Source organism: Drosophila miranda (genome assembly GCF_003369915.1).
Source record: "Drosophila miranda strain MSH22 chromosome Y unlocalized genomic scaffold, D.miranda_PacBio2.1 Contig_Y1_pilon, whole genome shotgun sequence".
In the NCBI taxonomy this organism is placed as follows: Eukaryota; Metazoa; Arthropoda; class Insecta; order Diptera; family Drosophilidae; genus Drosophila; species Drosophila miranda.
In genome coordinates this window covers 40,815,237-40,838,275 of record NW_022881603.1, presented here as the reverse complement: position 1 = coordinate 40,838,275, position 23,039 = coordinate 40,815,237, and the positions used below count along the sequence as shown (strand labels likewise).

Below are 23,039 nucleotides of genomic sequence, written 5' to 3'. Positions count from 1 at the left end.
GTTTTTAGCTCGACTTTTCGGTGTCGCTTCTGGATCAAGACTGACCTGAACTTTTTGATCTTTGCATCGTCGATCCCTTTCGGGAATAGTTTTTCTATAAACATTTCAATTGATTTCGCCATCCCGAGTATTGGATTTCGTCATCCAAAGAGAGAACTGTAAAATGCCTAAAGTGCAGGATCTGCAGAAAGCCGGGTGTGAGATTGTTTATGAGAAGCCGGGTGTGGGCAAACATTGGTTTTCCATTTAGGCGAGTGTCAAAGATTGGGATTGTGGCGGGAGCCATTGAGATTGTACATCTTAGAAATCAATTAGGCGGAGGCCCAAGATTGAAATTGTTTTCGTTTTGGAAAGCCAAAGATTGTTTACAACTCGTATAAGAGCTCAATAGAATTGGGTACGTTTACTTGCATACGCGGCCGATCGCTCGACCGCAGAAAAAAACCCACCCCACTACCGCGGCGCGTAACCGTGCTCAAATTCCCACAATTCTAACGGTGAGGGTCGCGAACGAGTCTACGTACGCGTACTAAGTGCCGGTGAAAAGAAAAGGGAACACAGTACCTCAAGATCCCGGACGCTCAACCAGTCCGTAGGAACAGCGACGCAACGACCAAGAGAAGAATGGAGCCCTGTACGGAGGAACAATCAGGTGAGTACTACGGGGACCAATTGACCGTTAATCCGGGGGTCAGCACCGGCTGGATCCACAAGCTCCGCCGGGAAGAGCTGGAAGCCTTCGCGGAAGAATTCGGGTTCGACCGCGAAGGGCGAGACAGTTGAGGACCTACGGAAAAGGTTCGCCACGCTAGTCGGAGGACCCCACAAACAAGAGGCCTGGATACGACTGGCGGAACTCGAACGGCAATACGCCAAACCACCGGGACGCGCAAAGTCGCCGCAACCCTCTACCTCCGGGCAGGCGGAGAGACGGAAGGCAGACCACAAAAGCGATCTGCAGATCCCTGGAGCCCCCGAAGGCAGACCAACCGGCCCGCCCGTCGTGGTGACCGCAGCCGACCCCCCAAGACCCCCGTCCCCGGAGGTCCGCCCCTCACCCATGAGGAGGCTTCTCCCTGAAAGCGATAGAACCCGGGGAGGTAACGACGCAATGGAAGCCCATCGATACAGTCGAGCTGCCCAGATGGCGGAACAGATTAGGAGTTGGGGAATCCAATTCGACGGACAGGATGATCCGTTGTCCTTCATCGAGCTGTTGGAAGAGCGCGCGCTTTCGTACGGGACAGACACCTACCACTTGCCTCGAGCTTTGGCCTAAATCCTTATCGACCGAGCCAGCCGCTGGTTCCGCACCAGCAGGTTGCAAGGCGCCTCGTGGCGCCTTTTGGCCTTTTTCCTCCCGCTGCGGTATTTCGAACAGTTAGAGGATCGGATCCGAGCCCGCAAGCAAGCGAAGGGCGAATTATTCAAGGACTTCATAATCGAGCTCAAGTTGCTCATGCACCACGCCGGGTACGATGATGACCAAGAGCTCAACAGAATTAATGATAATACTCTGCCGGCATATCAACTATACGTGCGAAGACACGAACTGCGAAGCTTGGCCCAGCTAACGATGTTGGCTACGGAGTTCGAATCCATCCAAGAGCGGAATAACACCACTGTTCCCACTGCCCATCGGCCCAGCACAAGATACACTAGACCGACGACGCACCAGACGCAAAACGAGGTCGAAGCAAACCGGACCTCCTTTCGGAAGCTCCAATGGGACACGGCAGGACCGGCAAGAAGACCATCGTCAAACCGACCCGACACTCCAGCACAGGAAGTCGCTCACCGCATGGTCACCACCCCCATCGACAACCCACTGATGGCCTGTCGCCGCTGCGGCGAAGCCGGCCACGCCTCCCACAACTGCACCAACCCCTCTATCCTGTTCTGTTGGGAATGCGGTAAGCGTGGCGTAAGGACCATCATCGATTGCTGCCGCCGAGACTCGTCGGGAAACAATCAGCGTCCCCGACTGGCACGGGAACAGCCGGGAACGACGCCTCCCCAAACCCAGAACTAAGCCACCCACTAAAAATGCAGGACGGCCGGTTAGTGTTGAGGGTGACGATAGGAGGACGGGCCACAGAGGCCACTATTGATACCGGGGCATCCCGGAGTTTCGTCAGCGCCAACCTCGCCCGGCAGCTTGGCAACGATGCCGGCCTCAGAGAAGCGTGCGTCCAGATCCGCCTGGCAGACGGGTCGGTACGCGAAATACCGCAAATTCTGTTGACGTTCGTTAAACTGGACAAACGCGAGGTACAGATACCGCTCCTAGTGTTACCAAACATGCTAGAGCAGGTCATCGTGGGGATGGACTTCCTCTGCGCCATCGAAACAACGATACAGTGCGGCACCACCCTCCTCCAACTCCGCGACAGCCGCCCCGCGACAAATATGCCGATAGTTACCGCCAGCCAGGTGCACACCCCGGTACACGCGCCTACGAAACGACGAACGACACGCCACGCAAACAAGGAATCGGGAACACGAAGCCCAGGACCCCGACGGAACACCCAGACCCCAGGTCGTTCAACCAGGGCACAATCCCGGGTAAGACATAGCCGCCACGGCGAGCGAGCGCGGTAACACAGCCCTTTCGATAACGGAAACTCCCAAATCCGAAATCGTCCTTACTGCCCGAAGTTTTCCCAGCCGAGAACCGAGAATAGGAGCAACGGCCACTCGAGACACCACCCGGGGCACGAATGTGCCCGTGGTCGAATACCAACTGATCAGCACCAACGCCACGGGGCGCTGCTGGAGCCACCCTCCCCGCGTCACCGAAGGTTTTACTAGAGTAGGCGGAAATCTGCGTCACCCGAACGAGCCACTGGTCTAGTACTAGCGGCATCATCGAGACCCGCATGTTCGTGCATCACGCCGAATACGACGCGACCCACATATTCAGCCGGGGTCCCGAAAATGCCCTGCCTGCACCCGACACTACCCCGGTGGTCGCTAATGTAAGGGAGTACCCTCGTGGGATCGAACCGGCAAGCGCGTTCGACACGACCATACTCCCCGAGGGCCGAGACCAGACCCCCGCTCCCGGAACCAGCCGGTTAAGCGAAGAGGAGCCAGAAAGAGTCCCCGATCCCTGGCCTCCCGACGTGGCGCCGCAAATTCAGGAATTCCTGGACGAAGAGCTGCCGAAGCTCGCAGGCCTCCAAGGGACCACGGACCTCAAGGAGCACACGATAGTTATGAGGGACCAGCGCCCCATAGCGCAACGGTACTACCCAAAGAATCCGGCCATGGGTCGGATCATCGACGAGCAGGTCGACCAGCTGATAGCAGAAGGCCTGATCGAGCCCTCGCGAAGTCCCCACAGCGCCCCTATTGTCCTCGTCCGCAAAAAGGACGGGAGGTGGCGCATGTGTGTGGACTATCGGCAACTAAACGAACGTGCGATCCCGGACCGAAGGATCAACTATGTATATACTGGAAAGACTCCGAAACGCGCGGTTCATCACCACGCTGGGTCTGAAGAACGGATACCGATGGCCAATGGTAGTAAGGAGGCCACGGCGTTCACGGTGCCCGGAAGAGGCCTCTATCAGTGGAAGGTAATGCTTTCGGGTTACATTCCGCGGGGGCCACGTTGCAGCGTAGGCTCGACACTGTCATCGGCGCAGACATGGAACCCTTCGCTTTAGCGTATCTGGACGACATCGTCATCGTCGGCAAGGATTTCGCTGAACATTTTCACAACGTCAAGAGAGTCTTCGCGCGACTGCGCCGGGCCAATCTGCGGATCAACGCGGACAAATGTGTATTTTTCCAACGCCGGATAAAATACCTGGGTCACATGGTCAGCGAGGAAGGCATTCATACCGACCCTGACAAAATAGCGGCCATCAAGACCTGAGACCGCACACTAACCTTAAGGAATTGCGACAATGCATAGGCATGGCGGGCTGGTATCGTCGATTCGTCCCCAATTTCGCCACCATAGTGCAACCAATGTCATTGCTACTAAAGAAAGGGAGAACATGGGCATGGGGACAGGAACAAAAGGACTCCTTGGACGAACTCAAAATACGACTCACCACCGCCCCGGTGCTCGCCTGCCCGGACTTCAACGTCATATTCTCCCTGCAGACCGACGCGAGCAACGTGGGTGTGGGCGCGGTCCTCACCCAAGAGATCGAAGGGAAGGAACGCGTCATCGCCTACGTCAGTCGACGCCTTAACAAGGCAGAGGAGAATTATTCGGCCACCGACAAAGAATGCCTGGCCGTCATATGGTCAATCCGGAAATTGCGTTGTTACTTGGAAGGATACCGGTTCGACGTGGTGACCGACCATCTCGCACTGAAATGGCTAAACACCCTTGAGAGCCCCTACGGGAGAGTGGCGAGATGGGCGCTGGAGCTGCAGCAGTACCAATACGACGTACATTATCGAGCCGGCAACCAGAACGTGGTCGCCGACGCGCTCTCTAGGCAGCCTTTGGCATCCCTTTCGCGCGTCAAAGAAGAGGGCACGACCTGCCCGTGGCTCAGAAGGAGGATCCAACAAGTTCACGACGAGCCCCAAAAATACCCGGACTACACGTACGAAAACGGGCAGCTGTACCGAAACCTGGGGCACGGAGCCGGCGATGACGACCACGTCTCGTGGAAGCTCTGCGTGCCCAAGGACTGCCGAGCGAGAGTCCTCCGCGAGTGCCACGATCAACCGACGGCAGGCCACATCGGCGTACGAAAGACTATCACGAGGATATCCCAGAGGTATAATTGGCCGGGATTTTATCGCGACGTGAGGCGCGAGTGGTATCCACACTCCTAATATATCGGACCGAGACGAGTTTGTTTCAAAATTTCGCCACACCCCCTTCCGCCCCCGCAAAGGATGAAAATCTGGGGATATTCACAAATCTCAAAAACTATTAAGGCTAGAGTAACCAAATTTGGTATCCGCACTCCTGTTAGATCTCACTATAAAACGTATATCTCAAAATTTCGCCATACCCTCTTCCGCCCCCACAAAGGACGAAAATCTGTTGCATCCACAATATTGGGGATACGAGAAAACTAAAAACGCAGAATCATAGATAATGATCATATATATCAGATTGCTGAATCTGAATCAGATCAGATCATTTTTATAGCCAAAAGGAACAAATCAATTTGCACTGGCTACGCAGCCCCCGACGTCACGCTCAGACTGATTTTCTGTCTCTCTCGCCCGCACTCTTTGTCGTGTCGTTTGATATTAGCGGCGTCTGCCGGAGGAGAGCCATACTGACTTAGTATCGGGTATAACTGTAGAGTTGCGGTCTCTGCAGCAACTCACAACGTTCCCCCTCGTTCTTATCTAATATCTCACAGTCACTCCGCGTTTTTATATTGAAGGATTTATTCCATTAATTAATTGTCGTTCGGGTTTCGGCACGACGCAACACTTTTATTATTCGGTGCTTTTTATACAACGTCGCCCCACGTTGGGCGCCAATTAAATAGCTGCGGTAGCGGATTGCGTTTTTAAAAAGTTTTTATTTAACTTCTAAGTTTACAGATATAGACTTAAGTTGAGGGTCACAAAGGATTCCGGACAAAGGGTTTGCGCGATCTTAGTTTTTAGCTCGACTTTTCGGTGTCGCTTCTGGATCAAGACTGACCTGAACTTTTTGATCTTTGCATCGTCGATCCCTTTCGGGAATAGTTTTTCTATAAACATTTCAATTGATTTCGCCATCCCGAGTATTGGATTTCGTCATCCAAAGAGAGAACTGTAAAATGCCTAAAGTGCAGGATCTGCAGAAAGCCGGGTGTGAGATTGTTTATGAGAAGCCGGGTGTGGGCAAACATTGGTTTTCCATTTAGGCGAGTGTCAAAGATTGGGATTGGGGCGGGAGCCATTGAGATTGTACATCTTAGAAATCAATTAGGCGGAGGCCCAAGATTGAAATTGTTTTCGTTTTGGAAAGCTAAAGATTTTTTACAAATCGTATAAGAGCTCAATAGAATTGGGTACGTTTACTTGCATACGCGGCCGATCGCTCGACCGCAGAAAAAAACCCCCCCCACTACCGCGGCGCGTAACCGTGCTCAAATTCCCACAATTCTAACGGTGAGGGTCGCGAACGAGTCTACGTACGCGTACTAAGTGCCGGTGAAAAGAAAAGGGAACACAGTACCTCAAGATCCCGGACGCTCAACCAGTCCGTAAGAACAGCGACGAAACGACCAAGAGAAGAATGGAGCCTTATACGGAGGAACAATCAGGTGAGTACTACGGGGACCAATTGACCGTTAATCCGGGGGTCAGCACCGGCTGGATCCACAAGCTCCGCCGGGAAGAGCTGGAAGCCTTCGCGGAAGAATTCGGGTTCGACCGCGAAGGGCGGGACAGTTGAGGACCTACGGAAAAGGTTCGCCACGCTAGTCGGAGGACCCCTCGAACAAGAGGCCTGGATACGACTGGCGGAACTCGAACGGCAATACGCCAAACCACCGGGACGCGCAAAGTCGCCGCAACCCTCTACCTCCGGGCAGGCGGAGAGACGGAAGGCAGACCACAAAAGCGGTCTGCAGATCCCTGGAGCCCCCGAAGGCAGACCAACCGGCCCGCCCGTCGTGGTGACCGCAGCCGACCCCCCAAGACCCCCGTCCCCGGAGGTCCGCCCCTCACCCATGAGGAGGCTTCTCCCTGAAAGCGATAGAACCCGGGGAGGTAACGACGCAATGGAAGCCCATCGATACAGTCGAGCTGCCCAGATGGCGGAACAGATTAGGAGTTGGGGAATCCAATTCGACGGACAGGATGATCCGTTGTCCTTTATCGAGCTGTTGGAAGAGCGCGCGCTTTCGTACGGGACAGACACCTACCACTTGCCTCGAGCTTTGGCCTAAATCCTTATCGACCGAGCCAGCCGCTGGTTCCGCACCAGCAGGTTGCAAGGCGCCTCGTGGCGCCTTTTGGCCTTTTTCCTCCCGCCGCGGTATTTCGAACAGTTAGAGGATCGGATCCGAGCCCGCAAGCAAGCGACGGGCGAATTATTCAAGGACTTCATAATCGAGCTCAAGTTGCTCATGCACCACGCCGGGTACGATGATGCCCAAGAGCTCAACAGGATTAATGATAATACTCTGCCGGCATATCAACTATACGTGCGAAGACACGAACTGCGAAGCTTGGCCCAGCTAACGATGTTGGCTACGGAGTTCGAATCCATCCAAGAGCGGAATAACACCACTGCTCCCACTGCCCCTCGGCCCAGCCCAAGATACACTAGACCGACGACGCACCAGACGCAAAACGAGGTCGAAGCAAACCGGACCTCCTTTCGGAAGCTCCAATGGGACACGGCAGGACCGGCAAGAAGATCATCGTCAATCCGACCCGACACTCCAGCACAGGAAGTCGCTCACCGCATGGTCATCGACAGGACGGCCGGTTAGTGGTGAGGGTGACGATAGGAGGACGGGCCACAGAGGCCACTATTGATACCGGGGCATCCCGGAGTTTCGTCAGCGCCAACCTCGCCCGGCAGCTTGGCAACGATGCCGGCCTCAGGGAAGCGTGCGTCCAGATCCGCCTGGCAGACGGGTCGGTACGCGAAATACCGCAAATTCTGTTGGCGTTCGTTAAACTGGACAAACGCGAGGTACAGATACCGCTCCTAGTGTTACCAAACATGCTAGAGCAGGTCATCGTGGGGATGGACTTCCTCTGCGCCATCGAAACAACGATACAGTGCGGCACCACCCTCCTCAAACTCCGCGACAGCCGCCCCGCAACAAATATGCCAGGTGCACACCCCGGTACACGCGCCTACGAAACGACGAACGACACGCCACGCAAACAAGGAATCGGGAACACGAAGCCCACGACCCCGACGGAACACCCAGACCCCAGGTCGTTCAACCAGGGCACAATCCCGGGTAAGACAAGAAGGAATGCGGACAGACCCACCAGGACCCCCGGTCCAACGTCCTCGACGAGCGGTGGAGAGCCCGGAGCAACGATCGAACCCCAACGGCGGCGACGATCGCCCAGCGGGCCAGCGCCGAACACAACGACCACGTTAGCCGCCCCGGCGAGCGCGCGCGGTAACACAGCCCTTTCGATAACGGAAACTCCCAAATCCGAAATCGTCCTTACTGCCCGAAGTTTTCCCAGCCGAGAACCGGGAATAGGAGCAACGGCCACTCGAGACACCACCCGGGGCACGAATGTGCCCGTGGTCGAACACCAACTGATAAGCACCAACGCCACGGGGCGAGACACCACCCGGGGCACGAATGTGCCCGTGGTCGAACACCAACTGATAAGCACCAACGCCACGGGGCGCTGCTGGAGCCACCCTCCCCGCGTCGCCGAAGGTTTTACTAGAGTAGGCAGAAATCTGCGTCACCCGAACGAGCCACTAGTCTAGTACTAGCGGCATCATCGAGACCCGCATGTCCGTGCATCACGCCGAATACGACGCGACCCACATATTCAGCCGGGGTCCCGAAAATGCCCTGCCTGCACCCGACACTACCCCGGTGGTCGCTAATGTAAGGGAGTACCCTCGTGGGATCGAACCGGCAAGCGCGTTCGACACGACCATACTCCCCGAGGGCCGAGACCAGACCCCCGCTCCCGGAACCAGCCGGTTAAGCGAAGAGGAGCCAGAAAGAGTCCCCGATCCCTGGCCTCCCGACGAGGCGCCGCAAGTCCAGGAATTCCTGGACGAAGAGCTGCCGAAGCTCGAAGGCCTCCAAGGGACCACGGACCTCAAGGAGCACACGATAGTTATGAGGGACCAGCGTCCCATAGCGCAACGGTACTACCCAAAGAATCCGGCCATGGGTCGGATCATCGACGAGCAGGTCGACCAGCTGATAGCAGAAGGCCTGATCGAGCCCTCGCGAAGTCCCCACAGCGCCCCTATTGTCCTCGTCCGCAAAAAGGACGGGAGGTGGCGCATGTGTGTGGACTATCGGCAACTAAACGAACGTTCGATCCCGGACCGAAGGATCAACTATGTATATACTGGAAAGACTCCGAAACGCGCGGTTCATCACCACGCTGGGTCTGAAGAACGGATACCGATGGCCCATGGTAGTAAGGAGGCCACGGCGTTCACGGTGCCCGGAAGAGGCCTCTATCAGTAGAAGGTAATGCCTTTCGGGTTACATTCCGCGGGGGCCACGTTCCAGCGTAGCCTCGACACTGTCATCGGCGCAGACATGGAACCCTTCGCTTTAGCGTATCTGGACGACATCGTCATCGTCGACAAGGATTTCGCTGAACATTTGCACAACGTCAAGAGAGTCTTCGCGCGACTGCGCCGGATCTGCGGATCAACGCGGACAAATGTGTATTTTTCCAACGCCGGATAAAATACCTGGGTCACATGGTCAGCGAGGAAGGCATTCATACCGACCCTGACAAAATAGCGGCCATCAAGACCTGAGACCGCACACTAACCTTAAGGAATTGCGACAATGCATAGGCATGGCGGGATGGTATCGTCGATTCGTTCCCAATTTCGCCACCATAGTGCAACCAATGTCATTGCTACTAAAGAAAGGGAGAACATGGGCATGGGGACAGGAACAACAGGACTCCTTGGACGAACTGAAAATACGACTCACCACCGCCCCGGTGCTCGCCTGCCCGGACTTCAACGTCAAATTCTCCCTGCAGACCGACGCGAGCAACGTGGGTGTGGGCGCGGTCCTCACCCAAGAGATCGAAGGGAAGGAACGCGTCATCGCCTACGTCAGTCGACGCCTTAACAAGGCAGAGGAGAATTATTCGGCCACCGACAAAGAATGCCTGGCCGTCATATGGGCAATCCGGAAATTGCGTTGTTACTTGGAAGGATACCGGTTCGACGTGATGACCGACCATCTCGCACTGAAATGGCTAAACACCCTTGAGAGCTTTTATCGCGACGTGAGGCGATATATCCGCGGTTGCGTGAGCTGCCAGAAGTTTAAGGCTACGCAACGCAAGCCAGTGGGCAAGATGCTCACTGGCAAGGCCGAGGAACCCTTCGCCACCCTGTGCGCCGACTTCGTCGGACCGTTACCTCGATCCAAGCGGGGGAACGCCATCCTGCTAGTTTTCTTTGACACCTTCTCCAAATGGGTCGAACTGGTGCCCCTTAAGAAGGCAACGACGTCTAGCCTCGAACGAGCTTTCAAGGAACGCATACTGAGTAGCTTCGGTGTTCCGAAGCTGTTTGTCTGTGACAATGGCACCCAGTTCACCAGTCGGTCGTTCAAGACCTTCCTGCACACCGCCGGCGTGGAACTCCAACACACCGCGCCCTATTGTCCACAAGAAAACCCGACGGAAAGGGCAAACCGGACCGTGAAGACGATGATCGCCCAATTCGTGGACGATCACCAAAACACGTGGGACGAACTCTTGCCAGAAATGACGCTGGCGATCAACTCGAGCGTCTCAGAGACTACCGGATTCAGCCCGGCCTTCCTCCTACACGGAAGAGAGCCCCGACTGTCCGGCGCCTTATACGACGAGGTCACGCCGGGGACGGGAAGCGCCCAGGAAGCTCCTATGAGTAAGGCCACCAGGCTAAAAGAAGTGTTCGCCATCGTCAGAAATAACATTCAAAGGGCCAGCCAAGAACAAGGGAGGCACTACAACCTTCGCCGACGACAGTGGCGTCCCACTTCTACGGCAGCACCACCTCTCAAACGCCGCCGAAGGCTTCGCGGCAAAACTGGCCGCTAAATTTGACGGCCCCTATCGCGTGAAGGGCTTCCCGTCGCCGAACATCGTTCAGCTGCAGCACCCGAGCAGCCGGAAACGGAAGGTCGCCAACATCAACGATCTGAGAGAATTCCACGACCGCGAACCCGACGAACGTGCCGGGGAGGCAGACGACCCAGGTACCGCCGAACAAGCGCCGGACAACGACAGGGACACAGGTACCGGCTGAAATGAAGGGAAAAGGGGGAGAAAGGAGGAGAAAGGGCGCCCGTGCCGCGGAAAACACGAGCGAGGCAAGCGACGACTGCCCGGATCCCGAAAGGTACCGACACTAGGTCGGCCGACGGCGTAGCCCGCGACAAGCGTCTTCTGCAGTCCGAGACCCCACCATCACCGATCAGTGCCATTCCGCCACCACAGCCGGACGGTCGAATCGATCCCAACCCCAAACGCATCCGAAGATAACACAAAACCATACAACATGAAGGAGCTATTGATTTTCTTCACTCTGCTAACCTCGACGCGCGCGCTGGTCAAGTTGAATGATTACACTAACGCGGACTATATCCCAATAGCGGACGGAGACGCCATCATTTGGGCCAACCACGGATACCTGCACCACACTACGAACGTGACTTCGTACGAAGATTACGTCGTCGAAACGGAACAAGCCGCACAGCTGTTTAGTCTAGACCGGATGGCGCAAGTGATAGCGGCCGACCTGGACCACATCAAGAACATGGTGGCCACGCTAAGGGTCCACCGTCGGGGAACAAGGAGTATAAACCTGCTCGGAACAGCATTGAAGGTAGTGGCCGGAACGCCCAACTTCGACGGCTGGGAGCAGGTCAAATTCCATCAAAAGCAGCTGGCGGAGTCCGGCCGTGGCCAAAACGAAATCAACTCCAGGATTCAAACCCGGATCAACGAGTTGACCCGCCTCGTGAACCACATTGCCAAGGAGGACAACGCCGACCGGCCGAAGCCATAATAGCCCGGAACAGGATCATTATAACGGCCCCGCCCTTCTGGACGGCGCTGACATTAAGGAATTGAGCGAGCAACACCTCGCTAACATCAGCCTAGTGGAGTTACTAGAAGTTTCAAACATTAGCGTCTTCCAGAGCGCAGACCTACTCCACTTTCTCATCAAGTTTCCCCAACCGAAGCTGGTCTGTAAGAAAATGCGTATTTTCCCGGTCCAACATCAGAACAAGATACTGGATTTCAGCGAGGGATACATCGTGGCAGAATGCGGGCCCCAGACCCTCAACATTGGGGATTGCAAAGCCACCATCGGCGCCACGTTTTGCAGAGAACGCGAGCGGATCACCTGCGCTCAGCAGATGGTGGCCGGGTCCGTCGCACACTGCGCGACCTCGCCCGGTCACTTGGATCCGATCGTCGTGATAGACCACGGCACCATCATCGTCAACGACGCAAGGTTCACCGTTGTGGATGAGGCGGGGACCACCCAAGCAATCTCGGGATCGTACCTGGTTACGTATTCCCACCGGGTCTCGTTTAACGGGACCAAAACGGCGACTCCAAAGGAAAGACGGTGGTACCGGCGATGACTCGAATAAACGTAACGGCACACAAGGAAAAGCTAAGCTTGCCGTTCCTACGGGAGTTTAGCCTGCAAAATTCAAACTACATCGACGACCTGAGGGAGACGGTGACGATAAGGAGCGCCGCCTCCTATTTGTTCACCCTCGCCGTCGCCATCCCTCTCTGCGTCATCATCTGGGTGCTATACCGCCGCCTTAAATCCCAAGGCCTTCGGAACGAATATACAGCACAAGACGTGGAGGCCGCCCCCGTAGCCCGCCGGCCAATGACGAACCGGTCAGAACAACAGAGAGGGCCCAGAGGCCGGCCGAGCCCAGCGATAAGAGCTGGCCCTACACCCGGCCCATCGGCGCCCGAAATCCGATCGGAGCCCGCAAGCGACCCCACACCTCCGATGGGGACATATACGCGGATATGGAGCTAGACGCCGACGAGGCAGGGCCAGCGGACCACGAGGGTCCCCGAGACAGCCCCCCGCTGTTCTCCCGCCGACCATCCGGGTTCCGTCGAGAGAACCTGTGGTCGCCGCCGCCGTTTAAACGACGAGCCGCGCCCTGCTCCCCGGAGCCAGGGCGGAGTTCGAAGATGCCGGTTCTAGCCAGCACAGCTTCCCGGAACCAGAGTCGCCATCATACGCGCCGATGTTCGAACAGGAGTTCGAAGATGCCGGTTATCACTAGCGCCGCGATCCCCGAACCGGCCGTGGCATTTACCGGCACGAGAGGGGACTGGAGCGGTACACACCGAAACCATACAACGCGTACTACGACGACGGGGAGAGCGAAGAGGAGGAACCCTACGGTCGGCACTTCATAGCCGAAACGGAGACCTTTCACCACACGGTCACGCCATTGGGGCTACGCGTCACGCGTAACCACCAGATGTCCGTAGACGTCTTCTTCCCTCCCGGCCGGAATGTCAACGCGTTCTTCAGGACGTTCCAAGAAGCCGCGGAACCAATCGACTACCGCTCCGGACCGGCCGCCCCAGCCAGGGCAAGCCCTCCGCACGACGAAGCGCGGCCGGCTACGCCCGCATCAGATCCTCCCCGATGCCCCAATCCTCCAGAAGGGCCAGCGGCGGCCACGCCGACGCACGCCGAAGTGCGGCCGGCGACGCCCGCATCGGATCCTCCCCGATGCCCCAATCCTCCAGAAGGGCCAGCGGCGGCCACGCCGACACACGCCGAAGCGCATCACGCGAATGTAGCGCGAGGCCCTCCCACTGAATGGCCCACCTGGACTACAGGAGATGGAAACGGGGCCGGACAGCGGGTGAAACAACCCGCTGCGGAGGAGAGGGCGGCGACCCCCCAAACTATAGAGTGGGAAGGACAGGATGAGTTACTGGCGGACTGCGACTTGGAGGAAATCCTACGATTTCTTCAAGCCGAATCTACGCGGGAGGGGCAAAGTCCAGCGGACTTCTCCCTGATCGAAGAGCTAAACCAGCCCACCCAGTGGGTAATCGCGCCGGCAGATTGGCAGGTGAACACCCCCGGCCGAGCCCTACCGGCGGGCCTCATCGAGGAGATACACCAGCGGCTACTGGAAACGGAGAGGCTCCGTTTCCGAAGCTGGTCCTGGGACCAGTGCTACCGGGTCCACAAGCGATCCCGGGCCGCTCCTGTCTGGGGGGGGGGGGGGGTGTAACGAACCTTAAGAAGGTTCGTCACAGCGCGCTGCATCGCGGGATCGTCACCGCCTCATTTTTTCCCTTTTTATATCTCTAGTTTCCCTTAAATATATCGTTACTTAGCCTTAAGAACAGAGAATGCATACGATAAATGTACCATCAATAAAGAGACTCCTTCCCCATATCGTTTCGCTCACCATTTCACGACAGCCAATCCCACATTCCCATACCAACACATAGCCCCCACCTTGAACCTTAAGCTCCCGAAGCACAGACAATTAGCCGATAAGAACGCCCCCCCACACCAACACATTGCCCCGCGTTTAGTCATAAGCTCCCGAGACACGAACCGTTAGCCGGTGACAACTCCCCACCGGGCCAACACATTACCCCCATCTCTAACCGTAAGCTCCCGAAGCTCCCGGCTTCGGGACGCTCCGCGAAGCGGCAGCCCATGATGCAATTATACAAGGTGGTCTCGTCGGCAAAAGTTAGTCCCTTAACGTATGCTAGCAATAAGTGCGAGTGAAGGGCACATAGTATAGTGAGTTTGAGTGAGACGGTATATGTTGATGTTGATTAACCCTTAGCAGGCCCGTGGGTTTTAAAATTTTAAAATAAAATGATTTTACTGATATATTAATATTTAAATTTTATGCAGCCATTAATAATTTTTCTTCAACATTTTTAGTTATATTAAAATGTTCTTTTACATAATATATAAAGATTACTTCTAATTCTGTGGTATTTTATTTATATGCTTTTTATAATTTTGTTGTTGTCGGGACATAAGGGCTAAGAATATATCAAAAAATTCGTCCGTGAACAACCTTCATCATCAACAAGCAAGCATGCACTGACGATAAGGGACAACACGAACGAACTTCGGCTCCCGACGAGACCACCTTGTATAATTGCATCAGGGTTCATGATGACGCGGCGGTAACCGAACGCCAGACCCGAACCTTATGGGACGGGATATTCTGTGTTCAACGTGCGACATGTTCTTTCTATGGACTGGCTCATCTATATACTGTATGGTTAGTGCGAAAACGTAACAGTTTTTTATGCCTGATTTGAATTCTGAAAATGTCTTTTAGCGTATATGCTAAGAATATTGTCGAATGTTCAATGTCTTAATTCCTAAAATTTCGAAGTAGTTCTCTATTTTTACGATGACAAATCGTTTGTTTTTTCTATTGTATGGTAGATGCCTACCCCGCCGTAGCCGTTGTTAAACACACAAATCTCTGCGAGAATGACAATATCTATTTCGTTGTTCGTCCCTGTTGAGGAGCTGTTTGTTGTTGTTGTGCGTCAGACTTTGAATTTTTAGCTGAAGAATCTTCATTGTTTGATGTTCCGGTAGTGTTGTGCTGCTCATGAGTAAGTGAAAAAAAGGTGTTCACTTAAGTGAGCAACTGAACATGTTCCTTCCAAACTGTTTCTTTTTGCTCACTTGTTCTATTTTGTTGACTTGTTCGTTTTTGCTTACTTGTTCTATTTTTCTCACTTGTTCTTTACTCACTTTTTGATGAATTTTGCTCCTCAAAGGGCATTTTCAAAGGGCGTTGTTGCTCATATTTGCTCATTACCTTCACAGCTGCTTACTCTTTTAAAAATTTAGCATGTCGCTAATTCGAAAGTATAGTGAAATTTTGAATCATGTCGAGGAAGTTTGACGCCAAGAAGCCAAGTGCAAGTATTGAAAATCTGTTTTGAGTTCCAAATGTCAAAGCAACGTAAGGCACCATTTAAAGAGCAAGAACCCGGCGTCTATGGAGCCCGTTATCCGACAAAACACCGATGGCCCGATTGTACGCATGATCGCGAATGGACATCACGCGTTGCGGTTGGTCGAAGAACCGGAATTCAAAAGATTTATTTACGATGTGACGCACGCCCCGAAGTATAAGCTTTCGCGAAGTATAAGCTTCTGACGAGGAAAACATTAAGCGGCTCCTTGATTCCCAAAATTCGTGACGTGTACACTGGGATGATAATAAACGAGGGGGAACGTTGTGAGCTGCTGCGGAGACCGCAACTCTACAGTTATACCCGATACTAAGTCGGTATGGCTCTCCTCCGGCAGACGCCGCTAATATTAAACGACACGACAAAGAGTGCGTGTGAGACAGAAAATCAGTCTGAGCGTGACGTCGGGGGCTGCGTAGCCAGTGCAAATTGATTTGTTCCTTTTGGCTATAAAAATGATCTGATCTGATTCAGATTCAGCAATCTGATATATATGATCATTATCTATGATTCTGCGTTTTTAGTTTTCTCCTATCCTCACTATTGTGGATGCAACAGATTTTCGTTCTTTGTGGAGGCGGAAGGGGGTGGGGCGAAATTTTGAGATATAAGTTTTATAGTGAGATCTAACAGGAGTGCGGATACCAAATTTGGTTACTCTAGCCTTAATAGTCTCTGAGATTTGTGAATATCCCCAGATTTTCATCCTTTGCGGGGGCGTAAGGGGGTGTGGCAAATTTTTGAAACAAACTCGTCTCGGTCCGATATATTAGGAGTGTGGATACCAAATTTGGTTGCTCTAGCTTTTATAGTCTCTGAGATCTAGGCGCTAATGTTTTACTCTAAGCAAAGCCGGCTATGCTACGTGTGTGTTAGAGAGAGACAGGGCGAGAAAAAATGAAATTGTTTTCTTGATTCTGGCTATAATAATTATACGATCTGGTTCAGATTTTGCACTCTAAAAGATATAGTCATCTTCTACGATTCTGCGTTTTCAGTTTTCTCGTATTGTCGAAATTGTGGATGCCACAGATTTTCGCCTTTTGTGGGGGCGGAAGTGGGCGGGGCAAAGTTTTGAAGTATTCTTGTAGCAGTGACATATCACAGAAGTCTGGATCCAGATTATCATTGCTCTCGCTCTTATAGTCTTTGAGCACTAGGCGCTGAAGGGGACGGACAGACGGACAGACGGACGGACGGACAGACGGACAGACAGACATGGCCCAATCGACTCGGCTATTGATGCTGATCAAGAATATATATACTTTATGGGGTCGGAAACGATTCCTTTTGGACGTTACACACATCCACTTTTACCACAAATCTAATATACCCCAATACTCATTTTGAGTATCGGGTATAATAATGGGCAGGGTGGGTGGAGGTGCGATACACTTGGGCGTGGGAAATAAAAAAAAGCTGTTATCTGTTCCCTCTGCGACACGTTTGATGTATGAACTGATGTATAATACTATTCGGTTAGTGGTGGTACAACACAACAAGGCAAAACTTCCCATCTCTAGGAAACAAAACATCAGCGCCTATCAAACTAATTTAATTGACTTCATCGACGAAATTTGTGTAAAACTATAACAAGTACTCAAAAATCTACTATTCTCTGACTTGGCAATTTCCACCTTCACATAAGCGGGCGGCCATATAATCCCACGCTACTCAAGGGTAGCATGGTAACTTGAACCGTCAACAAAATACAAACCAAAAAATGCAATTTAAATGCTTTTAGCACAATGCTTAGTCTTAATTATAGTGCAATATTCCTGCTGTTGGTCGGGGCCATTACTCTGTGCCATGCCTCCAATGGTGACCGTACTCAATTCTTTCACAACTGCCGGAAAAACTGCGAGCGAACCAACTGCTCTGCAGGTAATTAACTATACATGTAATAGAGTGCACCTGACCAACCGTTGTTCTTTTCGCAGATGGCCTGGAAATACAGGAGCAGGCCGTGAACTTTTATAAGCAGTCGATATTCGATCAGATCTTTCAGTAGAGCTGGGCAGATGAGTGCCAGTATGGCTGCATGTGGCGGACTGTGGCTGCCTTTGCGGAACGAGCGTGGCCCATACCACAGTTCTATGGCAAATGGCCTTTTCTTAGAATGCTTGGAATGCAGGAGCCGGCCTCAGTCATATTCTCAATGTTAAATTTTATCATGCATTTCCGAATGCTGCACAAGTTTCGACGAGAAGTGCGTCCAGATAGCCCATGTTACATGATGGCTCATATATTCGGAGTGGTAAAAGGCCCCACGCCTTAACAATTCCATTTTTACTAATTAATGTTGCCCTTTTAGACGTGTCTCAATGGATGGATCTGGTCTTCAATATTCCACACGAGAGCTTTTCCCTTGACTGAACTGCTGGATTATGCTTTTGCCTATTCTATAGTGCTCTGCACTTTCTACTGCATGGTGATGCGAATGCTTCATCGATACTCGCTGTTCCTACGTGGTGTGATCACGCTGGCCATTGTCTCCTACTACATTAACTACTTTGCCTACCTGATTGTCGTCAAATTCAACTATTCCTTCAATATGAAAGTGAATATTGCCACCGGAGTTCTGTCCGCCGTGGGCTGGTTCATCTGGTGTCACAGAGTGCGCACTCGGCGGCCCTACTTCTGGAGGATTCTTCGCTTTTATGTACTTTTTGCTTTGGCAATGAGCCTTGAGCTGTTGGACTTTCCGCCCATTTGCTGGATTCTCGATGCCCATGCATTGTGGCATTTTGCCACAGTCCCATTGGTTTCGCTCTACTACAAGTTGGTTTTCAAATGTCCCATATTTTATATGCTTATGTTTTAAGTTAAGTTTATTTATTTTTCAGTTTCATGATCGAGGACTGCAGAACACTGCGAAAGGAGAAGGTCTTGTCGGGCGGCTACTCTTCGTACTTCAACAAGGACATTTAGAAAATAACAAATTCGTTTCGATCACGCTTTGTTTACAGATACTGTATAGCAACATTTATTTATTTATACAAAATCCAATACCAAAAACATTCATTCTACATCTGTCCACATTGCGAAATCGTAACTGGAAGCTTGGGCTTGTTGTTGGGCCCCGTGGGAACATTTTCAATCTTTCGCATTATCAGCAGGCCGTCAAGTACGCGTCCAAATACCACATGCTTGCCATCAAGGAAGTTGCATTTGGCACAGGTAATGAAGAACTGGCAGCCATTAGTGTCCTTGCCGCTGTTGGCCATGGCCAGCAGGCCAGGTGAGTCGTGCTTCAAGGTAAAGTTCTCATCGCCAAATGTGTTGCCATAGATGCAGGTGACGCCGGTGCCATCGCCCTGGACAAAGTCTCCGCCTTGTATCATGAAATCTTTAATTACTCTGTGGAAGCTTGCGCCCTTGTAACCAATAGGCACACCATCTGGACGATACTCTCCTGTGCAGAATTGTCGAAAGTTTTCTGCTGTCCGCGGCACTGTATCAGCAAACAGCTCGAAGATCATGCGGCCGATTTCCTGCATGCAAAGTTGGTTAACATAAATAAGTCAACTAATTAAATGTGCCTCTACTCACGGTTGTGCCCACGGCAATGTCGAAAAATACGACTGGGTTGTTGGAGCTGCGCAGCTGGGACTGAATTTGGTTCCAGTTGGGCATTTTAATTATAAAATGCAAATCGCTTAACAAATGCAAGAAGTTCGCGTGCCGGCAGGGTTTTGTTTACATTTTTGCGATGAATCGATACGCACCAGAAATACCGATGTTTTGTAATACACTACCGATAGTCCAAATACCGGCTCTATCGATTGGAATAACATGTGTGTTTTGTTTATAATTTTGTGTTGATTCCGGATTTCAGTTGTTGAATTGAGTTATCAATCTTAAATCAGAAAGTGGTAAGTCGTGCTTAGCCAACAGCACTTCCACTTATTTATATACGTATTACTAGAATTTCTTAATTAAACAATCTAAAATGTCAAACTTTTCGTTGCATTGTCCGTTCGTTAAGGCAAGTTTTGACCCGTGCACAGTTTTAATTATCATTTGCAGCCTGGTTGCCAGCATTAAAACTATGCTCATCTTAACTTACACTTAGATTTGCTCACGTGCAGATATTTTGATGAATCGCCACTCCAAGGCGTACCCTGGGGGAAGGGTTGGGGTCAGCTGCCGCCTTCAGCATGCCTATTAGTACAACAAATTTATTTTTGTTATTAATCATGTGTTGTGATTTTCGAATTAGTTTTTTTTTTTTACCAAGGCCCAATGCAATTTTCTCTCGCAGCATCGCAGCATGACCTCTGGGTCTTGTTAAGGCTGTCATATAATTAAGTTTTTCTGCATATGATACTGCAAGAGTGCACACAGGGTAATCGTCGTGCTGCACTACATTTCGATTGAAGAGAGTGATACCAGCCATATATGTACATATGTAACATACTATGCGTTTTGGAAAAAAACATGCTCTAGTATGGTTTGTTCGTATCAAATTGGTGTCGACCCAGCTTAACAGAAACAATTCGGCTCCACCCGAGAAATACTGGGCGCGCCCTTGTCGTCACATTTCTCTAGACTCTATTGTCTCAAAGAAATATGTATACACCGTAAAGGGGCTTTTACACAAGGATTGATTTTACAAGCGTTTAAGCGGAAAAGTAATGAACAAGTTGTGTGACGCCCAGCGCCAGGTAGACCAAGCGCCGGCGCCACAAACACCACAACAATATCACTAGAAACACCAAGATAAGCCATGAAGACTATAAAATAAGTATTAGTAGGATAAGTAGAACATAAGCTACAAATACATGAAGACCTGCTACATAAGAAATGAATATAAATAAACAAACAATAAAAGATACATAAAACCAACCACAGCTGATCACCACCAATGGGCCCGTAGCACAGCCCCCACGGTCTCACCCACAGCTGACTGCCCCAAGTGTGACCATAACCCAAGCTCCAACGGGCACACTCTCAGCCGATCCGTACAAACGCGCTAGGGACCCCTCAGCACAACGCGCTAGGGACAGACCGTACGATCAGCTGCTTTTCGGAAATAAAAGGGGCTCCGCCAGAGCGATCATCATCAGTTCGGCTCCGGCCCGTGGAGAGCAGCCGTGGCCACCAGCAGCCCCAGCGATCCTCCAATCCTCCTCGGAGCGCATTAAACCTCTGCCACCTTTCCCCTCGGAGCGCATTAACCCTCCGCAACATTATTTCTCCTCGGAGCGCATTAACCCTCCGCAACATTATTTCTCCTCGGAGCGCATTCACCCTCCGCAACATCATTTCTCCTCGGAGCGCATTCACCCTCCGCAACATTATTCCTCCTCGGAGCGCATTCACCCTCCGCAACATTATTCCTCCTCGGAGCGCATTAACCCTCCGCAACATTATTTCTCCTCGGAGCGCATTCACCCTCCGCAACATTCTTCCCCTCGGAGCGCATTAGACCTCCGCGACCTCAACCGACACCGACCAGAAGACTACCAGGACCCGCACGCAACCATCCGCCACGTGCGGCCAACCCGAAGGACGACGCCGAAGGAAGAGCCGGCAGAAAAACACCCGCGCCACTACCAAACTTTGTACCTTTAAGAACAATAAAAATAACTCTATCTCTTTTATTACCGCTCAAAGCCCGCCTTATTCTTGAACCACGAGACTCTCTTTCAGCTACCACACCCAGAGATCAAACAAATTTCTGTGGAGCCCGGCGCGACGAGCATACCCCGGCCGAAGCGCCGTCACAGTTGTATGTATAAATATTCAAATTTAAATATTCACTGCTGCCCCACGCTCTACATTAAGAATATAAAATTAGAATAAAGCTTTTAGCGCGGCTTTGGGTTTGTCGAGTTACCGCTAAAATAAACTCCAGAGCTTGTAGCTAGACTGTCGCTTGGCCAGTTTGGCTGTTGCACTGCTGGGCTGAGACGTGGGGGTCTTTGGGGCCAGCGCGGGACGTTCGAGCAGTTTGGAGCGCATCTGCACGTCGATCAGCTCATGCGTATCCATCTGCCACTGCTCCAGCTGCAGCGAGAGCTGAACCTTCTGTTGGACAGACTTCAGTAGCTGGCTGTTGGCCTGCTTCAGTTCAACACGGGTCCTGGCCAGATCCAACTCAGCCTTGGTTCGTCGCCCGTTGGCCGCATCGCGGTGCCGATCCGTATGGTCTTCCAGATCCCCACGTGGTTGATCGCGCTCTTCCTTCACATTCCGCAGCTGCACATCGGTCACAGTGACCTTAGCCTCCATTTGCTTTATAAGCTGATGGCTGCGCTTTATCTCATCCTCCTGCTCGAGTACAAGGTTACATGTCCGGTCTAGCATGTTCTTAGAGTTGCCCGCATCCAGGCTGAGCAGCAATCGCGTCAGAACATCAGACATTGCCGAGAACATACCCAGTTGGAACTCAATGGCCATGTGCCCGCAATCATTGCACTCCAATTCCAGCGATATGTCAGAGCTGGGACCTGAGCCATCGTCTTGGCTGACTTTCAGAGAGTCCACCAGGGAGTTGAGTTGTATGTATGTAGTAGTTTAAGTTGCTTGATGGCAACGAGTAACATTTATTTAATAAGTATGTTGGACTTAAAATTATAACAGCTCCAAGTTTTACAAGTATGTTTGTGAATAATTATATGCGTGTACGTCTGATGCGTGGCTGAACTGACAACTGACTATCTCTCTCTCTTGCTATCGGCTCTCTCAGAGCCGATTACTGCTCTATCCCGACGACACGACGAAAACACGACCGCTTCGTGTCTCTCTCTTTCCTTCGTTTCCTACATTCGGCTGTCCTGACGGACCATTCGCCTCGGATGGGTCTAGCCAAGGTTTCATATATTCTGAAACTGTAGAGGTCTTATAGGGACCCTCAGTATCCCCAATCTTCTCGACTTCGTACCTTCCATGATTCTTTACCCTAACCACCTTATACGGCCCTAGATACTTTCCTTTTAGCTTTAATCCAGTACCATACTGAGTACGCTTGATAGCTACTAGCTCATTAACCTCATACTGTCTATCTAGTTTCCTTTTTAAGTCAAAACTCTTCTTGTTTTCCTGCTGTAACCGTGCAATGTTTTCAACTACTTCCTTTCTAATTTTTTCGCGGTCCTTGTTCAACTCTTCGATAAGTGATTCTTCCAATATTTCTTTTATTTTTGGATCCATTCCTATACGCATGTCTAGCCCAGTCAATATCTTGAAAGGTGTTACCTTGGTACTTCGCGGCTCAACACTGTTGATCATTTGCTGTACTTTTCCTAGATGCTTATACCAACTACCGGAACTACCCTGACACAATTTCGACAACATAGGCACCACTATCTTGTGCATCCTTTCGACTTGACCATTCCCACGTGGAACGCCTGTGGCAATCATTAAATGCTGTATTTTCT

At 51.9% G+C, this 23,039-nt stretch overlaps 3 protein-coding genes and 1 pseudogene across 3 annotated transcripts in view; 2 read left to right on the top strand and 2 right to left on the bottom strand.

The window, feature by feature from the left end:
- Positions 1 to 17,185: 17,185 nt before the first annotated feature.
- LOC117189881 lies at positions 17,186 to 18,683 on the top strand (annotated as a pseudogene).
- LOC117189885 (peptidyl-prolyl cis-trans isomerase H-like) lies at positions 18,607 to 19,366 on the bottom strand. The gene is made up of 2 exons (XM_033394964.1): positions 19,207 to 19,366; positions 18,607 to 19,148 (listed from the first exon to the last, which is right to left on the bottom strand). The coding sequence occupies exons 1-2, from the start codon at positions 19,288 to 19,290 to the stop codon at positions 18,681 to 18,683; spliced, it is 552 nt and encodes a 183-aa protein (XP_033250855.1). The 5' UTR covers positions 19,291 to 19,366; the 3' UTR covers positions 18,607 to 18,680.
- Positions 19,367 to 19,428: 62 nt separating this feature from the next.
- The window catches only part of LOC117189887 (ribonuclease P protein subunit p25-like protein), a 57,627-nt gene continuing 54,016 nt past the window's right edge, over positions 19,429 to 23,039 (top strand). The window contains exon 1 of the mRNA XM_033394967.1: positions 19,429 to 19,529. The gene's annotated coding sequence lies outside the window, so the exon portion shown is untranslated. The remainder of the gene's footprint in view (positions 19,530 to 23,039) is intronic.
- Positions 21,499 to 22,059, bottom strand: LOC117191674 (bicaudal D-related protein homolog). The gene has a single exon (XM_033396478.1). The coding sequence runs from the start codon at positions 22,057 to 22,059 to the stop codon at positions 21,499 to 21,501; it is 561 nt and encodes a 186-aa protein (XP_033252369.1).

Coding starts and splice junctions, on each gene's coding strand:
- LOC117189885 (XM_033394964.1), bottom strand. CDS start 19,290: ATGCCCAACTGGAACCAAATTCAGTCCCAGCTGCGCAGCTCCAACAAC. Junction 19,149..19,206: donor ACATTGCCGTGGGCACAACC/GTGAGTAGAGGC, acceptor CTTTGCATGCAG/GAAATCGGCCGCATGATCTT.
- LOC117191674 (XM_033396478.1), bottom strand. CDS start 22,059: ATGGCCATTGAGTTCCAACTGGGTATGTTCTCGGCAATGTCTGATGTT.